The 22,484-nt window shown below is 40.3% G+C and overlaps 1 protein-coding gene across 15 annotated transcripts in view; it reads left to right on the top strand.

The window, feature by feature from the left end:
* The window catches only part of LOC105494564 (phosphatase and actin regulator 4), a 145,332-nt gene that overhangs the window by 29,308 nt on the left and 93,540 nt on the right, over positions 1-22,484 (top strand). For 9 of the 15 annotated variants that reach the window (XM_011763099.3, XM_071097654.1, XM_011763096.3 and 6 more), the window contains one exon: positions 8,097-8,150. In XM_011763099.3, coding sequence (XP_011761401.2) covers positions 8,135-8,150 — 16 coding nt within the window. In that variant the 5' untranslated portion in view covers positions 8,097-8,134. Of the gene's footprint in view, positions 1-2,212; positions 2,332-8,096; positions 8,151-22,484 lie in introns of those variants that run through there. The other 6 variants (XM_071097615.1, XM_071097618.1, XM_071097687.1 and 3 more) reach the window with 6 other exon arrangements.

The following is a 22,484-nucleotide window of genomic DNA, read 5'->3' as shown; positions in this document are numbered from 1 at the left end:
GGTGAGAAGTGGTTAAATTATGGATGTATTTTGGAGGCAGAGGCAATAAGACTTGGTAATGATTTAATTGTAGCTGTGAGAGAAAGAGAAGAGTCAAGGATGACACCTTGTTGAGCAACTAGAAAACTTAAGCTACCATTTTACTGAAATGATGATACAAAATAGCAGCTTAACACAGATGCCTACTCTTTTTCTAAGTGCTTTACATCTGTTGCCCTACTCATGAATAGGGAATACTGGGGGAAGAACAAATTGGGAGTGGGAAATCAAGAATTTGTTCTTTAAAACATGGTATGTTTGTGAAACTTGCCAGATTTCCAAATAGAGTATTGAGTATGCTGTAGATATATCAGTCTGATGAAGTTCAGGGGAGATGTTCGGCCTGGAAATAAGAATTTGTTTATATCATCAGTGTATATAGGGGGTATTAAAAATGGTAGAACTAGGCTAGGCATATTGGCCTATGTCTGTAATCCCAGCACTTTGGGAGGCCAAGATGGGAGGATCGCTTGAGGTCAGGAGTTTGAGACCAGCCTAGACAACATTGTGACCCCATCTGTACAAAAAATTTTAAAAATTTAGGCTGAGTACAGTGGCTCACCAGGTGCTGTGGCTCACCATATAGGTTTGAGCACCATCTGTTTATGGGTGGTTACAGAGGCCACAGGAATATTTCTGTCTTGCACAGGCATAATCCCAGCACTTTGGGAGGCTGAGGCAGGTGGATCACCTGAGGGCAGGAGTTCGAGACCAGCTGGCCAACATGGTGAAATCCTGTCTCTACTAAAAATACAAAAATTAGCTGGGCGTGATGGCAGGTGCCTGTCATCCCAGCTACTAGGGAGGCTGAGGCAGGAGAATCGCTTGATCCCAGGAGGCAGAGGTTGCAGTGAGCTAAGATCACGTCATTGCACTCCAGCCTGGGCGACAAGAGTAAAACTCCATCTCAAAAAACAATAAAATAAAATAAAAATAAAAAATTTTACAGTTAGCTGGGTGAGTGGTATATGCTTGTAGTCCTAGCTACTCAGGAGGCTGAGGTGGGAGGATCAGTTGAGCTCAGGAGTTCACAGCTTCAGTGAGTTATGATTGCGCTGCTGCACTCCAGGCTGGGTGACAGAGACCCTGTCTCCAAAAAAAAAAAAAATTGTAGGACTGGATGAGATGACTAGTCAGGGTTCATTTTGCAGGGAAGGGATTGATTACTGCTTCTCTAGGAGGTATTTAGAAATTTAGTGGGCTGGGCCAGGCGTGGTGGCTCACGCCTGTAATCTCAGCACTTTGGGAGGCCGAGGCAGGTGGATCACGAGGTCAGGAGTTTGAGATCAGCCTCACCAATATGGTGAAACCCCGTCTGTACTAAAAATACAAAAATTAGCTGGGTGCAGTGGCAGGTGCCTGTAATTCCAGCTACTCAGGAGACTGAGGCAGGAGAATCGCTTGGACTTCGCAGCAGAAGTTGCAGTGAACTGAGATCACGCCACTGCACTCCAACCTGGGCAACAGAGTGAGACTCCATCTCAAAAATAAATAAATAAATAAATAAAATTTAGCAGGCTGATTTTGGACATCCTAATCACTGGGGAGGCTGTGGGCATCTAATGGGCTGGAGTGAGGGATACTAAGTGAGGGTTGCTAAATGTCCTGCAGTGTATAGGACAATACACAATAAAGAATTATTTCTGCCACATGCCAATTATATTCTAGGGAGTAGAGGAGTAAAGATAGCAAGGAGATGAGATTTAAGGACCAAATCTTGGGATTCTGCAATATGTAGAGGTCAGGAAGAGGAGGAGGTTTCTGCCAAAGAGACTACCTCAGTTGAACTGGGAAAACAAAGACCAGGAGGTCCATAGATCCCAGTTTAGTGAACACTTAACAGTTACTAGGCCTGTGAAACACAGATTGGAGGGGAACAGTCCAGAGGAAGTGAGAGTATTTTGGATTCTATTGTGTGTTTAGGCAATGAAGATGAAGACAAAGATCTAAGATATGTTTTGGAAGTCACTCATGAAGTAGAGGATGAGACTTCTCATTTGGTCAGTTAGGTGGATGGTGAAAGCTGCAGGAAGAAGAAGGACTAAGGTTAAGTAGGAGGTAGATAATGAGTTGTGCATGTAGAACAGAGGTTTGTAGATATCTAAGTGGAGATGTTGAGTGATTTGGACATGTGAATTTGGATCTCGTTCATATGAAAAAATAGTTATTGAGCACTTGCTGTTTTTCAGGAACTATTTTAGGTGTTGGAGATACAGCAGTGGACAAAAACAGGCAAAATACCTGTCCTGAGAGAGCTTATATTTTAATGAGAGGAGATGACAAATTTAAAAGGTAAATATGTAGTATATTAGAATAAGTGCTTTGAGAAATAGCTGGAAAAAGAGATAAAGCTGAGGTAGAGTGGTCTTGGTGATTGCAATTTAAGGTAGGGTGATGAGGAAGACTTAACTGAGAAGGTAACATTTAAGCAAAGTCCCAAAGGAATTGAGAAATGAATATGTAGGGGAAGAATATTCCAGTGCAGAGAGCCTCAGCATGCCTGGCACATCGAAGGAACAGCAAGGAGGTTCATCTGCCTGGAGTTTAGTGAGAAAGGGGAAGAGTACTTGAACATGATGGGAGTATGTGACTTTTGTCTTAGGGCACTATAAGCTGTTGAAAGGGCTTTGGCTTTTACCTTGAGCTTCCAAGAAAGATCTGGACTGAAAATATGTATAGGTTTGAGCATTATCTGTTTATGGGTGGTTACAGAGGTCATAGAAATATTTCTGTCTTGCACAGGCATCCAGTTAGTGGAGACACAAAGTAGGCTTCTCTGCAAAAACTACACAGGATTTTTCTAGCAAGACATCCTTCTGTTTGTGATTCTGTAAGAACAGGGGTATTTTGTTACTGGAAACTTTCCATCACAAACCTAGGATCATCCCCTAGGATTGATATTATAACATCAATCAAAAGAAGTAGATGAATTCTGTGCTTTGGAAGAGTTCAGTATAATCTAATAGAGAAATTAGAGGTCTATAAGAGTCCCTTGGAACATGTGAAAGGATCATGTGGTATTGGAAAATTGCGGTCTGTGATTTCAGTAGCTTAGTATTAGAACTGGAAAGTATCAGATGGCTGGCAAACTGTCAGCAAAGTCCTATTCTTAAAGGAGTACTGTCCTAGGTTGGGTTATCTTTGAGGCAGACTCTGATAGTACAGCCTGAAGAATGCTTTTTAGGAAGTGCTCTTGGGATCAACACCCGTGGAAGGGAGGGGACAGGAGCAGCAGTATTTGGCCACAGGGAGAAGTCAAGCGGCAATAGAGATCCAACAGGAGCCTTAGTGGACCCCACGGGGGCTCTGGAGCTAAAATGACCTTTTAGAGTTGTCTCATGTGTACTGTAACGGCTGGGCTTACACTCTGGTCTTGATTGGATGTGGACTTCTGAGAAGGATGTGACCTTCCTTGAGTCAACTCTTCATATCTGAGGCACTCCCTGAAAGGATTGACAGTTGTAGGCTGTCTCCCAACAGCAGTCCTGTCATTCCTTAATGGGGGATCCAGCCAGGGCAACAGCATGCTCCCATAATATACCCTTTTGTTGCAAATCTACTGCTTAAAAAACAAAACAAAACAAAAACCAGTATTTTTGAGATATAATTCATATACTGTAAAATTTACAGTTACTTTACAGTTTATAGTGTACAACTTAATGGCTTTTAATATATTTGCAAGTTGTATAACCATCACTCTAACCAATTTTAGAACATTATAATTACCCCCCAAAAAACTCTGTTCCCCTTAGCTGTCACTCTCTAATCTCCTCCCCACCCACCCCCAACATAGGCCACTGCAAACTTTCTGACTCTATAGACTTACCTATTATGGACATTTCATGTAAGTGGAATCATAGGCTGTATGGTCCTTTGTGATTAGCCTCTTTCATTTAGTGTGTTTTAAATGTTTATGCATGTTATAACATGTATTAATACTTCATTTCTTTTTATGTTGAATGTTCCATTGTATTCATTTTGTTTATCCAGTGATCAGTGGATAGACATTGGGTGGTTTTCACTTTTTAGCTATTATGAATAGTGCTGCTATGAACATTTGTATAAAGGTTTTTCATTTGTTTGTTTTGGGGACGTTTGTTTTGTCGTTAGCTGGGACTACAGGCATGGGCCACCACGCCCGAGTAATTTTTGTATTTTTTGTAGAGACGGGGTTTCACCATTTTGCTAGGCTTGTCTCGAACTCCTGACTTCAAGTGATCTGCCTGCCTTATGCTCCCAAAGTGTTGGGATTACAGGCATGAGCCACACACCTGGCCTGTGTACAAGGTTTTGTATGGACATCCTTTTTTTTTTTTATAAGATGGAGTTTCACACTGTAACCCAGGCTGGAGTGCAGTGGCGCGATCTCAGCTCACTGCAACCTCCATCTCCCGGTTTCAAGTGACTCCTGCCTCAGCCTCCCAAGTAGCTGGGACTACAGGCCCCCGCCACCATGCCCAGCTAATTTTTGTATTTTTAGTAGAGACAGGATTTCACCCTATTGACCAGGCTGGTCTCAAACTCCTGACCTCAGGTGATCTGCCCGCCTCGGCCTCCCAAAGTGCTGGGATTACAGGCGTGAGCCACCGCACCTGGCCTTGACATATGTTTTTACTTCTCTTGGATGTATACCTAGGAGTGGATCATATGGTAAACTCTATGTTTAACTGTTTGGTGAACTGTTACTCTTCCAAATCGGCTACATCATTTTACATTCTCACCAGCAGTGTATTGAGGCCCCATTTTCTCTACATCTTTCCTAATACTTGTTATTTATTTATTTATTTATTTAACTTTTATTTTACGTTCGGGGTACACATACATGTTCTGGTTTGTTATGTTGGTAAACTGTGTGTCACGGGAGTTTGGTGTACAGATAATTTAGTCACCCCGGTAATAACTATAGTACCTGATAGGTATTTTTTCTGATCCCCTCATCCTTCACCCTCAAGCAGGCCCAGTGTCTGTTGTTCCCCTTCTAGTATCCATGTGTTCTTGGTTTAGCTCCCAACACTGTTATTACCTTTTTTATTTATTATAGCCATCATAATGGGTGTGAAGTGTTATTTCATTGTGACATTGATTTGCATTTCCTATAGGGCTAAAGATGTTAAAGATCTTTTCATATGCCTATTGACTGTATATCTTCTCTTATGAAATGTTTATATACATCCTTTGCCCATTTTAAAATTGGGTTGTCTTTGTTATTGAGTCATTGTTCTTTATGTATTCTACATATAGGTTCCTTATCAGATAGATGATTTGCAAAAATTTTCTCCCATTCTGTGTGTTGCCTTATCACTTTTTTGATGGTGTCCTTTGAAGCACAAAACTTTAAATTTTTTTCTTTTTCTTTTTTCTTTTTTGAGACCGAATCTTACTCTGTTGCCCAGGCTGGAGTTCAGTGGCATGGTCTGAGCTCACTGCAACTTTCGACTCCCAGGTTCAAGCGATTCTCATGACTCAGCTTCCTGAGTAGCTGGGACTACAGGTGCAGGCCACCATGCCCAGCTGATTTTTGTATTTTTAGTAGAGACAGGGTTTCACCATGTTGGCCAATCTGGTCTCAAACTCCTGACCTCAGGTGATCCACCCACCTCGGCCTCCCAAAGTGCTGGGATTACTGGCATGAACCACCACGCCTGATCCCAAGTATGTGTATTTCAATTTCACATTCGGTGACCAGGGAATGACCACCAGTTAGGAGTTCGAGATCAGCCTGGCCAACATGGTAAAACCCCATCTCTACTAAAAATACAAAAATTAGCAGGGCATGGTGGCAGGTGCGTGTAATCCCAGGTACTCAAGAGGCTGAGGCAGGAGAATCACTCGAACCCAGGAGGCGGAGGTTGCAGTGAGCTGAGATTGCACCATTGCACTCCAGCCTGGGCAATGAGCAAAACTCAGTCTTAAAAAAAAAAAAAAAGAGGCCAGGCGCGGTGGCTCAAGCCTGTAATCCCAGCACTTTGGGAGGCCGAGACGGGTGGATCACGAGGTCAGGAGATCGAGACCATCCTGGCCAACACGGTGAAACCCCATCTCTACTAAAAAAATACAAAAAAACTAGCTGGGCGCGGTGGCGGGCGCCTGTAGCTCTAGCTACTCTGGAGGCTGAGGCAGGAGAATGGCGTGAACCCGGGAGGCGGAGCTTGCAGTGAGCTGAGATCCGGCCACTGCACTCCAGCCGGGGCGACAGAGCAAGACTCCGTCTCAAAAAAAAAAAAAAGAAAGAAAAAGAAAAAAATAATCTCACTAGCACAGAACTCAAATTTCTACCTATCTTAGTAAACAATCAAAAGCACATTTCACTTTATGCCTCAATTGACTGCTGGCCAACCATAACTTCTATAGCAGCTCTCACTTTGATACTCTCTAGTAAATTTAAGTTATATTTAAGGTTAATTTCAATTGAATTTAATTGTTTAATAAATTTGATTGATAAGATTATATTAAAATTTAGGTTATGTTTACTTAAGTGAAGCAAGGAGGTAAGTCGGAATGAAAACTTAGGTTTCCAGTACAAACCTATGGAGTTGTCATGTATTATTCTAGTTTATCATGTGGTCATGTTCTTTAGAATTTGTCACCAGGCTACTATGATAAAACTCAATTTACCAAATTCTTCAAGAATTAACTTGGTAATAAAGCTACAAAATTTATGAATCAGTACAGACTGCCCTCTTGTGTTCAAACTAAGGATGGATCTAATTGATGAACTAGGTAAAAACTACTCTTGAGGGGGAAAAAAAGCCAAGGTCCTAAAGAAATAATCTAAAGTCGTTAAAAGCAGAAAAATTCTGATCTTACAAGGTAATAAAGAGCAGTCTTCTCAAAGCAAGACAAAAGCTCTTAATCTGAGCCAGATGATTGCTAGTACCAGTAGCCTGTGAGCCACTGCGCCCAGCCCTGTAACTGCATCTTACTCCCAAGTTTCTCCAATCATTCCTGTCCAGTAGGTTGTGATTTATAAAAAGCAGGCTCTGAATTGGAGTTTTGTATTTAGACTGTTAGGGAATGACCTTAGGATAAAAACCACAGGAGGAGTAGGAAGCTGGATAGGGCAGATTTGACACTTGTCTTGACTAGGGGTGCAGGAGGTTGTATATTATACTTAGTCAACTTTCATTTGAAACATTTTTTGTTTTATTTTCATACTTGAGTGGACAAACTTACAGCTTACTGAACCATCCTTCTGTGTCTAAAATAACTTCCATTTTCCTTAGGCAAAACCAATCTCCTTCTTCAAAGATGTTCCTCATGCCCTTTCTCAGGTGTTGTATTTTTCTTACAAAAAAACTTGCCTTTTTCCTTACACTCTCGTAAATTCAAAATGAGGATTGGAAAGGGAGCTTATTTGAGGAAACTGAGAATAATATATTTTAAGACAAAAATTAGCCTTAAATGTTTTATGATAATCTAATATTGTACATCTGTATCTCAATTCCCCTAAAATAACTCCCAGCCTGGCACAGTAGCAGGCTGTTGTAATCCTCAAGAGGCCGACGTGGGAGGATCACTTAAGCCCAAGAGTTAAAATCCAGTCTGGGCAACATAGGGAGCTCCTGTCTCAAAAAAAAAACCCTACCATTTAATAAGTTGTACATTTCTATAATGTTCCACTTTTAAACTACGGTCAATGTTACTGAATTAGGATTATTTTTTTAAAAGCATAAAAGGTGGCCGGGCGCGGTGGCTCAAGCCTGTAATCCCAGCACTTTGGGAGGCCGAGGCGGGTGGATCACGAGGTCAGGAGATCAAGACTATCCTGGCTAACATGGTGAAACCCCGTCTCTACTAAAAATACAAAAAACTAGCCGGGCGTGGTGGCGAGCGCCTGTAGTCCCAGCTACTTGGGAGGCTGAGGCGGGAGAATGGTATGAACCCGGGAGGCGGAGCTTGCAGTGAGCCGAGATCACGCCACTGCACTCCAGCCTGGGAGACACAGCGAGACTCCGTCTCAAAATAAATAAATAAATAAATAAATAAATAAATAAATAAATAAAAGGTGATGGGGACTATATGTATTAAGTGTATCATTTACCTTTTTCTCTTTTTAGAAACAATATCTCATCTCCCTAAACTGGTTAATAGTGGCATGGAAGATCCATTTGGTGAGTATCACCTGCATTTTTCTTAGTAAATGACATTTCTGTTTTATCCTTACCTCCATTAAAGCTTTGAGAGTTAATTGGTTTTTTTCATGTTCAGTATGCTACTCTCCAGAATAATGGGTCTCAAACTTTTTGCTTCTATAAGGATCCAGTTATATACTTAATGATAGAGTGCCAATGACCTTTTGTTTATATGACATGTCTATTGATATTTGCTGTATTATAAATTAAACCTGAGAAACTTTAAAAATATTACTTTGTTTAAAAACATTGATAAACCCATTATATATTACACAAATAACATTTTTAATGAAAAAAATCAAGAACCATTTGACAAGTTAAAATGAGAAATTTAAGTTTCTGTATCTTATCTGGGTGTGGTGGCTCACGCCTGTAATCCTAGCACCTTGGGAAGCTGAGGCAGGCAGATCACTTGAGGCTGGGAGTTCGAAACCAGCCTGGCCAACATGACAAAACCCCGTCTCTAAGAAAAATACAAAAATTTAGCTGGGCATGGTGGCACACACCTGTAATCCCAGCTACTCTGGAGGCTGAGGCACGAGAAACGCTTGAATCCAGGAAGCAGAGATTGCAGTGAGCTGAGATCTTGCCATTACGCTCCATCCTAGGCAACAGAGCAAGACTCTGTCTCAAAAAAAGAAAAATAAGTAAATAAATTTCTCTGTCATAATATTTCAGTAACTTATATATACTTCTCTTTGGTTGGAAATGTAGTTCTGCTCATATTTCAGGAACAAGTGTGCTTTGTAGTGCTTCATTAGTACTTGGCCAATGAAAGATAACGTGGAAGTGACTGGGCGCGATGGCTCATGCCTGTAATCCCAGCACTTTGGGAGGCCGAGATGAGCAGATCACTTGAGGTCAGGAGTTCGAGACCAACCTGGCTGACGTGGTGAAACCCCATCTCTACTAAAAATACAAAAATTAGCTGGGCGTGGTGGCGGGGGCCTGTAATCTCAGCTACTTGGGAGGGTGAGGCAGGAGAATCACTTGAGGACCGGAAGGCGGAGGTTGCAGTAAGCTGGGATCACACCACCGCACTCTAGCCTTGGCGACACAGGGAGACCCTGTCTCAAAAAAAAAGAAAATAAAAGAAAATAAAAAGATAACATGGAAGTAATCATAATAGCAGGCATGTGTAATATATATGTGTGTGTGTGTCTATATATATATATATATATGTAATTTTTTTATTTTTTTATTTTTGGAGATAGTGTCTCACTCTGTCACCCAGGCTGGAGTGCAGTGGCACCATCAGAGCTCACTGCAGCCTTGACCTCCTGGGCTCAGGCAATCCTTTCAACTCAGCCTCCTGAGTAGCTGGGACTACAGGTGTGCACCCCTATGCCAGACTGATTTTTTTTTTTTGGTAGAGACAGGGCTTTGCCTTGTTGAGCAGGCCCTTCTGCAATTCCTAGGCTCAAGGGATCCACCTGCCTTGCCTCCCAAAGTGTTGGAATTACAGGCATGAGCCACTGCACCCAGCCTAATACTTCTAATTAAGTTTAGCCTGCGTATATTTCATCTAACAACATGAGTAAGGGAATGTAAGTCTAGATATACAAAGGTTTAATGTCTGCCTTTTTGGCGATAAAGTCATTTACTGTGTGTGGAACCCCTTTTTCTCTTTCTTTCTTTTCTTTCTTTTCTTTCTTTTTTTTTTTTTTTAAGACTGGGTATCACTGTGTTGCCCAGGCTGGAGTTCAGTGGCTATTCACAGACGCAATCATAGCATGCTACATCCTTGAACTCCTGGGCTCAAGCAGTCTTCCTGCTTTAGTCTCCCACTGTGTTTGGATGTTAAGGGGTGAAGAAGACTGAGTTAAGAGGCTGTTGCATTCAGTATTAATTATGCATATTTCCCACGTAGCTAAGACTACAGGCGTACTCCACCACTCCTGGCCCTATTTTTAACTGATGCTTATTTCAAAGTGAGAGATATGTCTTAGGATATCACATTTTTTGAAACCATAACATTGACTAGGAAGACTAGTTAGGAAGTACTTTTCATTTTAAAATACACATTAGCAAAAAAGAAAAAAAAGAAATCAGAGGCAGTTTTACTGGTTTAATTTCAGCATGCTGGAGGAAGCATTCATTTCAAGCATTTTCTGATCCTTCATCACACGGAAAGAAGTCTGAATCCCTTTTTATGCCAGTGCAGCTTGAGGAAGTATAGTAAAAATACTACTATATAATACTCACTGAGATTAGGTTTTTTTGGCTACTGGTACTAGCAATCATCTGGCTCAGATTAAGAGCTTTTGCCTTGCCTTGAGAAGACTGCTCCTTATTACCTTGTAAGATCAGAATTTTTCTGCTTTTAGCAACCTTAAATGATTTCTTTAGGACCTTGGCTTTTTTTTCCCCTGGAAGAGTAGTTTTTAGGATTACACCTAGTTCATCAATTAGATCCATCCTTAGTTTGAACACAAGAGGGCAGTGTGTACTTAGTCATAAATTTTTTTTTTTCTTTTTTTTTTTTTTTTTTTTTGAGATGGAGTCTCGCTCTGTCGCCAGGCTGGAGTGCAGTGGCGCGATCTGGGCTCACTGCAACCTCCGCCTCCCGGGTTCAAGCGATTCTCCTGCCTCAGCCTCCTGAGTAGCTGGGACTACAGGCATATGCCACCACACCCGGCTCATTTTTTGTATTTTTAGTAGAGATGGGGTTTCACCATGTTGGCCAGGATGATCTCGAGCTCCTGACCTCGTGATCTGCCCGCCTTGGCCTCCCAAAGTGCTGGGATTATAGGCGTGAGCCACCGTGCCCGGCCACTTATTCACAAATTTGTAGCTTCATTACCAAGTTAAATCTTGAAGAATTTGGTAAATTAAGTTTTATCATAGTAGTCTCGTGACAAATTCAAAAGAACATGACCATATGATAAACTAGAATAATACATGACAACTCCATAGGTTTGTACTGGAAACCTAAGTTTTCATTCTGACTACCTCCTTGCTTCACTTAAGTAAACATAACCTAAATTTTAATATAATCTTATCAATCAAATTTATTATTAAACAATTAAATTCAATTGAAATTAACCTTAAATATAACTTAAATTTTCTAGAGAGTATCAACATGAAAGTTGCTATAGAAGTTATAGTTGGCCAGTAGTCAATTGAAGCATAAAGTGAAATGTGCTTTTGATTGTTTACTAAGATAGGTAGAAATTTGAGTTCTGTGCTAGTGAGATTATTTTTTTCTTTTTTTTTTTTTCTTTTTTTTATTTGAGACGGAGTTTCACTCTTGTTACCCAGGCTGGAGTGCAATGGCACAATCTCACTTCACTGCAACCTCCACCTCCCAGGTTCAAGTGATTCTCCTGCCTCAGCCTCCTCCTGAGTAGCAGGGATTACTGGCACCTGCCACCACGCCCAGCTAATTTTTCTATTTTTAGTAGAGATGGGGTTTCACCATGTTGGCCAGGCTGGTCTTGAACACTTGACCTCAGGTGATCCACCCGCCTCAGCCTTCTAAAGTGCTGGGATTGCAGGCATGAGCCACCATGCCCGGCTGAGATTATTTTTTATTTTTTTGGTTTGTTTTTGGTTTTGGGGGGTTTTTTTGAGATGGAGTCTTGCTCTGTCATCCAGGCTGGAGTGATCTCAGCTCACTGCAACCTCTGCCTCCCGGGTTCAAGCAATTCTCCTGCCTCAGTCTCCCAAGTAGCTGGGACTACAGGCGCCTGCCACCATGCCCAACTAATTTTTGTATTTTTAATAGAGACGGGGTTTTGCCATATTGGCCAGGGTGATATTGAACTCCTGACCTCAGGTGATCCACCTGCCTTGGCTTCCCAAAGTGTTTGGATTACAGGTGTGAGCCAACACACCTGGCCTGAAATTATTTTTTTCTAAACACTTATTTAAATCTTAGAATTTATAAATTAACATTTATTCAATCATAATATGGATTTTAGAGAAAAACAGAAATGATTCATAGTTATATTTAACAACCAGTCTGCTCTGTCTCCATTTTTCCTTCTAAACGTTATACTGATTTTTTTCTTAGTTGTTTACTATACATATACATATGATAAGAATTTGGTGTACTCAGTGCCATTTGACAAAGAAAAGAATTGAGGATGTAAAATGAGTTTATTTCTTTTGGTGGAGTGAGAATTTTGTTATAATTAAGTTAGCTAATAATTAAGTAAAAATATTGAAAAAGAGATAAAAGACTACACATTGTGTACAGTGTACACTGCTTGGATGATGGTTGCACCAGAATCTCAGAAATCACCACTAAAGCACTTATTCATGTAACCAAATACTACCTGTTCCCCAAAAACCTATTGAAGTAAAAAATAACATAAAGAAAAGAAAAGACAAAAAAAACCCAGAAACCGCCCCCCCCCCACCACCGCCGAAAGAAAGAAAGAATTATTTGTAGTATTCTGGAAATAAAAGTAGTGAGGGATTTTTACAAATAAAGTACTAGAAGGATAAACCTAAGGTCTCTAGGACCTTTTCTACCTGGACAGATACTTACACATTTCATTATATGATATTTAAATATCATGTTCGTTAATATCACTGTTGGTCTCATTGAAAAAAATGTTAAATGTTGGGAAGCTGTCAAGCTCACTCTGGATGTAAATTTTCCAAAATTGGAATTTCACTTGAAAGCTTGAATTCTGTCACTAGCAACAAATACTGTTAATTTTCGTTATTAGTGACAGGCTTACTTTTGAGAAAATGCCTGTCAGCTATCTAAGCTTGAATAACATAGCTTTTTGTTCAGTCTTTCAAGTAAAAATAGTATTCCATGAAGAAAACTGTCTAGTTCAGTTTGCAGCTCAATTACACAAATGCCTTTCCTGGAGATAACCATCATACTTAGTATACAAATGTGCTTTATACATATTTCTGTTTCATCATATACAGTAATAAAAATATATGTACTAAAGGGTTGATATTTATTAAAACTAATATTTTTTATTGCTTTATCAAGGACATTCTTAAAAATGAATTTATTTTTCACTATAACTGTGTAGTTATGAAGAATACAATGATTTCTGCTACAGTTTGGTGCTGTTGCCTTGATTTGTGTTAAGGTGCTAACAGTTTTGCTCACCATTTCTTTTGTACAATCAGTGCAAGTGTCAACACAGTGGAAAAGGCAAATAATTTTTTTTTTTTTTTTTTTTGAGACAGAGTCTCGCTCTGTCACCCAGGCTGGAGTGCAGTGGCGCAATCTCAGCTCACAGCAAACTCTGCTTCCCAGGTTCACGCCATTCTCCTGCCTCAGCCTACCAAGTAGCTGGGAGTACAGGCACCCGCCCCAAAGCCCAGCTAATTTTTTTGTATTTTTAGTAGAGACAGGGTTTCACCATGTTGGCCAGGATGGTCTTGATCTCCTGACCTCGTAATCCGCCTGCCTCGGCCTTCCAAAGTGCTGGGATTACAGGCGTGAGCCACTGCGCCTGGCCAATTTTTTTGTATTCTTATGTATTTAGTTTTACCTCTTGGACTTCTGAAAGGATCTCAGGGATCCCCAGAGATCAGCAGATTATACTTGCTTCATTTTCCTGATGTTCTTAGAGGCCCATCTATGGAAGTCATGAGTAAAGTTAAGACTTAATCATGGAGATTGTATTGGGCAGGGTTTCAGTGTGGACTAGGTCTTGGGCATTTGACAGAAATATGGTCAGAGGGAGTGATCAACTCTGTGGTTTCTCCTAAGCAGGAGTACCCTGCACCACTACCCCCCGGCTGCAGGAGGTGAGCAGTGGGCCAGTGAGCATTACAGTCTGAGCTCCACTTCCTGTCAGATCAGCAATTAGGTGGAACAATTTCATCCCAAACCACCCCAACACCCCTGTCTGTAGAAAAATGGTCTTCTATGAACCCGGTCCCTGGTGCCAGAAAGGTTGGGGACCGCTGGGTTAAAGAAACTTCTGTGGGGTGAAATGAGTGTCTGGAACTCATTAGGCAACCAAGTATGTTCAAAAAAGAAATCCATAAGCATTTAGTCAAGACAGGCTGAGGGCCAGGCTCTCCTGGGTACTGTGTTCTTAGCTTTAAAAAGGATAAGTGGCAGCAGAGATATTGATGATGACGGCCTTCAATATGTCTCTTGAGTCACATGGCTCTAGTCTGTTCAGGTGGCCTTGCAGTCTGTAGAGGTGGTACGCGACTGTCATCCTGGGTTATCCAGTCTCCATTTTCCTGGCAACTTTGCTTCTTTCCTGTGTTAGCTCCTTTGTTTCCTAAACCCTCATGTCTTCCTCTGTCTTGGTTGCCAGTAGCTTCTTGATGTTGAACCTCCTGGAATAATTAGTTCACTTCTTTTTCCTTTAGATATGTTTCCTGCAAGATTTATTCAACTTTATCTTCTACTTTTATTACATTTTTCTTTTCTACTATTAGTTTTTGATCTCCAGGAGGTCTTTTTTAAGTCTCTGAATGTTTCTTTTTATAATATCCTTTCATTCTTTCAACTGATTTTCCTTGCCCTGCATAGTCTCTTTTTTTCCTAACATTGTTTTTAAATATTGATTGATTTCTTTTATGTTAGGGTTTTTCTCTGATGTCTAGTAATAATTAGCTGTCTGCTGACGATTAAAAGTGAGGGACTAAATAGTCAGTTAGAAGCTTTAAATGCATAGGCAGGTTGCCTTGGGTGAGCTTCTTGGCTTTATTGTTGATGAATATTCTCATACCAGTATCAGGGTCTAAGAGGCACAGTCTTCCCACTGTGTTTTGATGGTAAGGGGTGAAGAAGGCTGAGTAAAGAGGCTGCTGCATTCAGCATTAATTACGCGTATTTTCACTTAATTATCTTCCATTTTAAAATTTTATTTATGTTTGTATTTTGTTTTTATTTTTTGAGATAGAGTCTTGCTCTGTTACCCAGGCTAGAGTGCAGCGGCGCCATCTCAGCTTACTGCAACCTCTGCCTCCCTGGTTCAAACGATTCTCCTGGCCTCAGCCTCCCGAGTAGCTGGGATTACAGGCACCCACCACCGCCGGGCTAATTTTTGTAGTTTTAGGGTTTCACCATGTTGGCCAGGCTGGTCTTGAACTCCTGACCTCAGGTGATCTGCCTGCCTCGTCCTACCAAAGTGCTGAGATTACAGGCATGAGCCTCTGCACCTGGCCTTTTTATTTTTCATTTCATTTTTATTTATTTTTTGAGTTGGAGTCTTCCTCTGTCTCAAAAAAAAAAAAAAAAAAAAAAAAAAGGCATTGCAACCTCAACCTCCTGAGCTCAAGCAATCCTTCCACCTCAGCCTCCCAAGTAGCTGGGACTATAGGCACGTACCACCATGCCTGACTAATATTTTTACTTTTTGTAAAGATGCGGTCTCCCTATGTTGCCCAGGCTAGTCTTGAACTCCTCGGCTCAACTGATCCTCCCATCTCGGCCTCCCAAAATGTTGAGAGTGCAGGCATGAGCTATTGCACCCAATCCCTTCCATTTTTTGTACCATATCCCTACCATAAGTTGCCTTTTGTGACACCATTCCAGAAACCATTTGCTTTACACTTTCTTGGAAAACAGATTCCAAAATTCCACCAGGGTTAGTGTAGGACAGACATTGAAGATCATGGAGCAGGGAAAGTGATAGAGGAATCAAACAGCTTTTACCTTGCTTCTCCTGATTTTAGGTCACCTCCCTTTCATCTCATTTCAGAGACCTGGATAAAATACAATGAATATATTACTTGTTAACCTGTATTGGTGTATACTACCAGTTAAAAGAAAAAATTGGCCGAGCGGGATGGGTCACACCTGTAATCCCAGCATTTTGGGAGGCCAAGGCGGGCGGATCACGAGGTCAGGAGATCGAGACCATCTTGGCTAACACGGTGAAACCCTGCCTCTACTAAAAAATACAAAAAACTAGCCGGGCGAGGTGGTGGGCGCCTGTAGCCCCAGCTACTCGGGAGGCTGAGGCAGGAGAATGGCGTAAACCCGGGAGGCGGAGCTTGCAGTGAGCTGAGATCCGGCCACCGCACTCCAGGCTGGGCGACAGAGCGAGACCCCGTCTCAAAAAAAAAAAAAGAGAGAGAAAATTAGGCTGGGCGCGGTGGCTCACCCCTGTAATCCTAGCACTTTGGGAGGCCGAGGTGGGCGGATCACCTGAGCTGAGGAATTTGAGACCAACCTGGGCAACACAGTGAATCCCCGTCTCTACTAAAATACAAAAATTTACCTGGGCGTGCTGGCGTGCACCTGTAGTCCCAGCTACTCGGGAGGCTAAGGCAGGAGAATTGGTTGAACCCGGGAGGCAGAGGTTGCGGTGACCCAAGATCATGCCACTCCACTCCTGCCTGGGCGACAGAGCGAGACTCTCTCAAAAAAAAAAAAAAAAAAAAAAAGAAGAAGAAGAAAGGAAAGATTAATGACTACACTGTACGTAAGTACTGAGTGAAGGAAGGATCCAGAGAGGATGTGCATAGAATTTGTGCTACTATGATGCTCCACACCCCACTACTTTCAAAAATAGCTAATTCCTGCTTCTGCTTTCTTCCTCCCTTTTCAACTGTTTATAGAGTTAACAGTCACTCTTCCAACAGCATGCCAGAATAAAAGGGACTGAAACCCTGGCATATCACTTATTTAAAAATACTGAGTTATGACTTCCTTCTAAAGATTTTTGAGGTGGAGGAGGATCTACATACTAATTGCCTTCCCAAAATGTTTTAAATCATCTGAATGCTTCATTAAGTTTCTATATACCCTCTCTTGTATAAATATGAGCATGACGTGTCGAAAATTTTTTTGGGTGTGTGTTTGATGATTGTTTAATGAGATATGGATTATCAGTTTGCATTCTGAACTTAAAGCTAGTTGCAAAGGCTTTATTCATATGCATGACATTCTGGAAACAAATTTATAAGATAATACCTCCTTTTGATTAGAATTTGTATCATATAGGAAATAGGAGAAGCAGTTTGTTAAGGTAGCAAATAGAATTTATTATTTCCTAAACAAAGTCAATTATTTTTTTCTTATTCTGTATCTGAATTTATAAATTATTATTATGATGCTATAAAGGAGTTTTTTTCTAGCTGTTTAAGAACGTTTGCCAAGGAGCCAAACTCAAGACATAATGCACTTCAAAGTTCATGGGAAAACATTTTTGATGTTATGTTGTTACCACTTGAAGCTCAAAATATGCCAGTAACATAGTCCTTCCCTCCCTCCCCTTTAAGAATGAAAGACAAAATACAAGCTTAATTAGTTTTGACATCCTTGGGGTGTAGGAGATAAATTCCTCCAGTATTATGTGATGCCAAAAATGATGCTAGTTCCATTTTTTCTCCTAGTGGTCTTGATGAGAAATTTAATATAGCATTATTATAAATATATACTAAATATCCTCTGTCATCTTATTTCCTAAAGGAGTATAAACTTATGGAGGTCAACATCTTTTTACTGTTACATCCTACCCACCGCCCAGTAGTAAACACACAATACATATCTGTATGTGTTTCTTCCAGTGGTTTTAATTTTTCTGCATAAGATAGAATTACCAATCTTAAGGAAAATAGAGTACACAGACACCAAATTCTGTGAACTTGAATAACAGATGTTATGTAATTATTTTTTCTGTAAGTAGAAAAAGATGAGCTGTAGTAGTAGTAGTATACAAGCCTGGAAAGGCAGTAATGCTGACATTCTGTACTATTGCCTGTGTCCTCTCACCACTTTTTATCACTTCTGACTATGCCTTACTCCTAGAAAATCATATCAAGTGGGATAGGTTGACTAAATGCATGGACTGATTTCCATCTGAATTTATTGCTGCAAACTGAGCCCTTATCAGTGTATCATGCACCCTGCACAGACGATGATGTATGTCATACAAATGTTTTCTTCCAGTCTGTGGCTTGTCTGTTTGTTTTCAGAGGCTTTTAAAGTAATGCAATCCAATTTAATCTATTTTGTCTTTTATGGTTCATAATTTTTGTGTTTTCTTGAAGAAATCTTTGCTTAACCAAAGTTCACAGAGGTTTTCCTCTATTTTTTTTCTTTATGATGTTTATAGTTTTGGGTTTTATTTTAAGTCATTGATTCTTTTTGAGTTAATTTTTAGATATGGTACAAAGTTGGAAATATTCTCCTTTGTCCACTGAATTACCTTGACACCCTGTTGAATTCCTGATAAAATGGGTAATTTTCCTTTTCTTTTTCTTTTTTTTTTTTTTGCTGGTCCCGCTTCCTTCGCCCCGAAATGGATAATTTTCTAGGAAAATATAATTTGCCAAAGTGACTCAAGAAATAAAAATCCTATGTAGACTAGTGTTAAAATGTGATTAGGCCAGGGGTTTTATGGACAATTTAATTCATATTGATGAAGCAGGTCATTGTAGTAGTCCCTCCTTATCTATGGGGGTTATACCAAGACCAATACTGCTAGTGGATCCCTGAAATCATGGATAATACTGAACCCCAGTACGTACTGTTTTTTCCTATATATACATACATACATATATATACCTGCTATAAAGTTGGGATTATAAATTAGGCACAGTAAGAATTTAATAATAACTAATAATAAAATGGAACAAATAAGTAAAACAAGGATTACTTGAACACAAGCACTGCAATACCGCCACAGTTGATATGGCAACTGAGATGGCTGCTAAGTGATTAACAGGCAGTGAAACACATACGGTGTGGATATGCTGGACAAGGAGATGGATGATTCACACCTGGGCAGGACAGAGCAGGATGGCATGAGATTTCATCATGATACTCAGAGTGGCACATGATTTAAAACTTACAAGTTATTTATTTCTAGAAATTTTCCATATTTTATCTTTGGACTGTGGTCAACCACAAGTAACTGAAACTGCAGAAAGTGAAACTGTAGATAAGAGGGGACAGCTCTATAAAGCTATATCAATCAGTATAGCAGAGAAAAAGAAAGTATACCTGTTTATTTTATAAAGTTGGCAAAATCTTAATAACTAAAAACTGACAGGCTGGGCACAGTGGCTCATGCCTCCAATCTCAGTCCTTTGGGAGGCCCATACGGTAGGATTGCTTGAGCCCAGGAGTTCAAGAACAGCCTAGGCAACATTGGGAGACCCTGTTTCTACAAAAAAAAAAAAAAGAGCCACAAGAATCTTTTAAAAAGTTAGCCAGGTTTGCTGGCGCACATCTATAGTCTCAGCTGTTTGGGAGGCTCAGGTGGGAGCATTGCTTAGCCCAAGAGGTCAAGGCTGCAGTGAAATGAGATTGTGCCAGTGCACTCCAGCCTGGAGGACAGAGCAAGACCCTATCTCTAAATAAATAAATAAATAAATAAATAAATACTGACAAAGACAGTGTAAAAATACATTTGTCCAGCTGGGTGTGGTGGCTCACTCCTATCCCAGCACATTGGGAAGCCAAGGCAGGCAGATCACCTGAGGTCAGGAGTTTGAGACACCCTGCCCAACATGGCAAAACCCTGTCTCTACTAAAAATACAAAAAAAAAAAAAATAGCTGGGCATGGTGGCAGGCACCTCTGTAACCCCAGCCACTTGGGAGGCTGAGGCAGGAGAATCATCTGAACCTGGGAGGCAGAGGTTGCAGTGACCCAAGATTGCACCACTGCACTCTGGCCTGGGTGACAGAGCAAGACTCTGTCTCAAAAAACAAAACAAAACAAAATAAAACAAACAAAAAAATACATTTGTTCTATTCCACTTAATACAACTGTAGAAAGTCTATATAAATTACATGTAGATTAAATCCAACAAATCATTGTTTTTTTCTTATTACAAAAACAATATGTATTTCTTTGAGAAAAATGAGAAAATATGGCATAAAGGAGAAAATTTTAAGGCCAGATACAATGGCTCACACCTGTAATCTCAGGACTTTGGGAGGCTGAGGCGGTGGATCACCCGAGGTCAGGAGTTTGAGACCAGCCTGGCTAATATGGTGAAACCCTGTCTCTACCAAAAATACAAAAATTAGCCGGGCATGGTGGCATGCGCCTATAGTCCCAGCTACTTGAGAGGCTGAGACAGGAGAATTGCTTGAACCCTGGAGGTGGAGGTTGCAGTGAGCTGAGATTGTGCCACTGTACTCCAGCCTGGGTGACAGAGTGAGACTCCATCTCAAAAAATAAAAAAAAAGGAGAAAAATTTAAATCATTTGACCTTTCTATCCATTGATAATTACTAATAACATTTTGATATATCTACTTTTATGATTTTTTTAAGGAAGTTATCTATGTACAGTAGTTACATTTTTTTAACATGCCAATTTATAGCTGTTTTTTGCTTGTTTGTTTGGTGCCCACCACCATGCTCAGCTAAATTTTTTGTATTTTTAGTAGAGACAGGGTTTCACCATGTTGGCCAGGCTGGTCTCGAACTCCTGACCTTAAGCGATCCACCCGCCTTGGCTTCCCAAAGTGCTAGGATTACAGGCGTGAGCCACTGTGGCTGGCCTGCTTCTTTGCCCATTTGATATGTCAAATCTATAAATATATTGAAAGAATATGACCCAAGAGGATTTATTGCAATATCTAAGGGTTATATATATTGTCACTTTACATATATATACACACACACATAAAGTGTAAATGTATATGTGTATATATACAGTGTAAAAAATATATATAAAGTGATTATGTGTGTATATATATTTGTGTGTGTGCATATATATGTGTGTATATATATACACACACACACTTTTTTTGAGATGAAGTCTCACTCTGTCGCCCAGGCGGGAGTACTGGCGATAGAGGTGGGAGTACTCGATCTCAGCTCACTCAAACCTCCGCCTCCTGGGTTCAAGCGATTCTCCTGCTTCAGCCTGCCAAGTAGCTGGGACTATAGGTGAGCGGCCACCATACCTGGCTAATCTATAAATAGTTACAAATTATTACCTTGATAGGTCAAAAACTAGAACAAAAATGATATGCTTGCTTATCTTTGTAGATGAGAAAATTCAACTCTTCTAGTTAAAAGCTTTAGTTACCCTAGGAATAGGATAATTTATTTTTATTCTTAAATATTTAAATAATAGTGACGCTGGCATTTCTACCAAATTGATTTAAAAACTGATAACATTAAGACACATTTTATAAAGTAAAACTTGTTAGGTAAAGTCTCCTTTGACCACCTTTGTCTAGTGACAACCCATACATACCATGAATGTTGTATATATCCTTCTAGTTCATTTTTTTCTGTTACAACATTGCTTACATACTTTGATAGGATCAAGACCAGTTCTCTAGACCAGGTGCAGTGGCTCACACCTGTAATCCCAGTGCTTTGGGAGACTGAGGCAGGCAAATCATCTGAGCGCAGCCTGAGCAACATTGTGAAACCCCAGCTCTACAAATAATAGAAAAATGAACTGGGAGTGGTCTCGCAGTCCTGTGGTGCCAGCTACTCAGGAGGCTGGGAGGATCACTTGTTCCCAGGAGATTGAGGCTGCAGTAAGCCATTGATATGGTTAGGCTTTGTCTTCCCACCCAAATCTCATCTTGAATTGTAAACCCCATAATCCCTATAATCCCCACATGTCAAGGTAGAGACCAGGTGGAGGTAATTGAATTATGGGGGCAGTTTGCCCCATGCTGTTCTCATGATATTGAGTTCTCACAAGATCTGATAGTTTTACAAGGAGCTCTTCCCCCTTCACTTGGCCCTTCTCCTTCCTGCCACCTTGTGAAGAAGATGCCTTGCTTCTCCTTCACCTTCCACCGTTATGGTAAGTTTCCTGAGGCCTCCTCAACCATACTGAACTGTGAGTCAATTAAACCCCTTTCCTTTATAAATTACCCAGTCTTGGGCAGTTCTTTATAGCAGTGTGAGAACAAACTAATACAAGCCATGATTGTGTCACTGCACTCCAGCCTGGGTGACAGGTTGAGACCCTGTCTCAAAAAAAAAAGAGGATTGTTAGCTATAGAAAATCTAAAGGAGTTGAGTAATTTACAATAACAACCCAAATTATAAAATACCTAGGAGTGATCTCAGCAACATAGCCTATATGATAAAACTAGAAGTGTGCTGTAGATAAGTAAATTAGATCCATTATGTCAAGTAATGGGAAAAACTGGAAAAATTATTGGTGTCATTCCTAAATTTATTATATAGGTTTAATACAACATTAATAGTTGAAGAGAACTTACATTTGCTTTTGATATTTGACAAAGCGATTATCAAATATAACTTAGAAAAAAATTAAAGCTAAGAAGTTAGCAAACTCCCCTTTTTAATTGGTTTATGATGCCAGTTTGGTCACACTAAGTTTTGTAAGGTCTTGGGTGCATTTTTGGACTTTATGTTCTTTTCCATAGAACAATTTGTCAGTTTTTGTACCAGTTCTACAATGTGTTTATTAC

The sequence above is a fragment of the Macaca nemestrina genome, chromosome 1, assembly GCF_043159975.1.
Source record: "Macaca nemestrina isolate mMacNem1 chromosome 1, mMacNem.hap1, whole genome shotgun sequence".
In the NCBI taxonomy this organism is placed as follows: domain Eukaryota; kingdom Metazoa; phylum Chordata; class Mammalia; order Primates; family Cercopithecidae; genus Macaca; species Macaca nemestrina.
The sequence above is the reverse complement of the archived record's forward strand: the minus strand, read 5'-3'. Positions and strand labels throughout refer to the sequence as shown.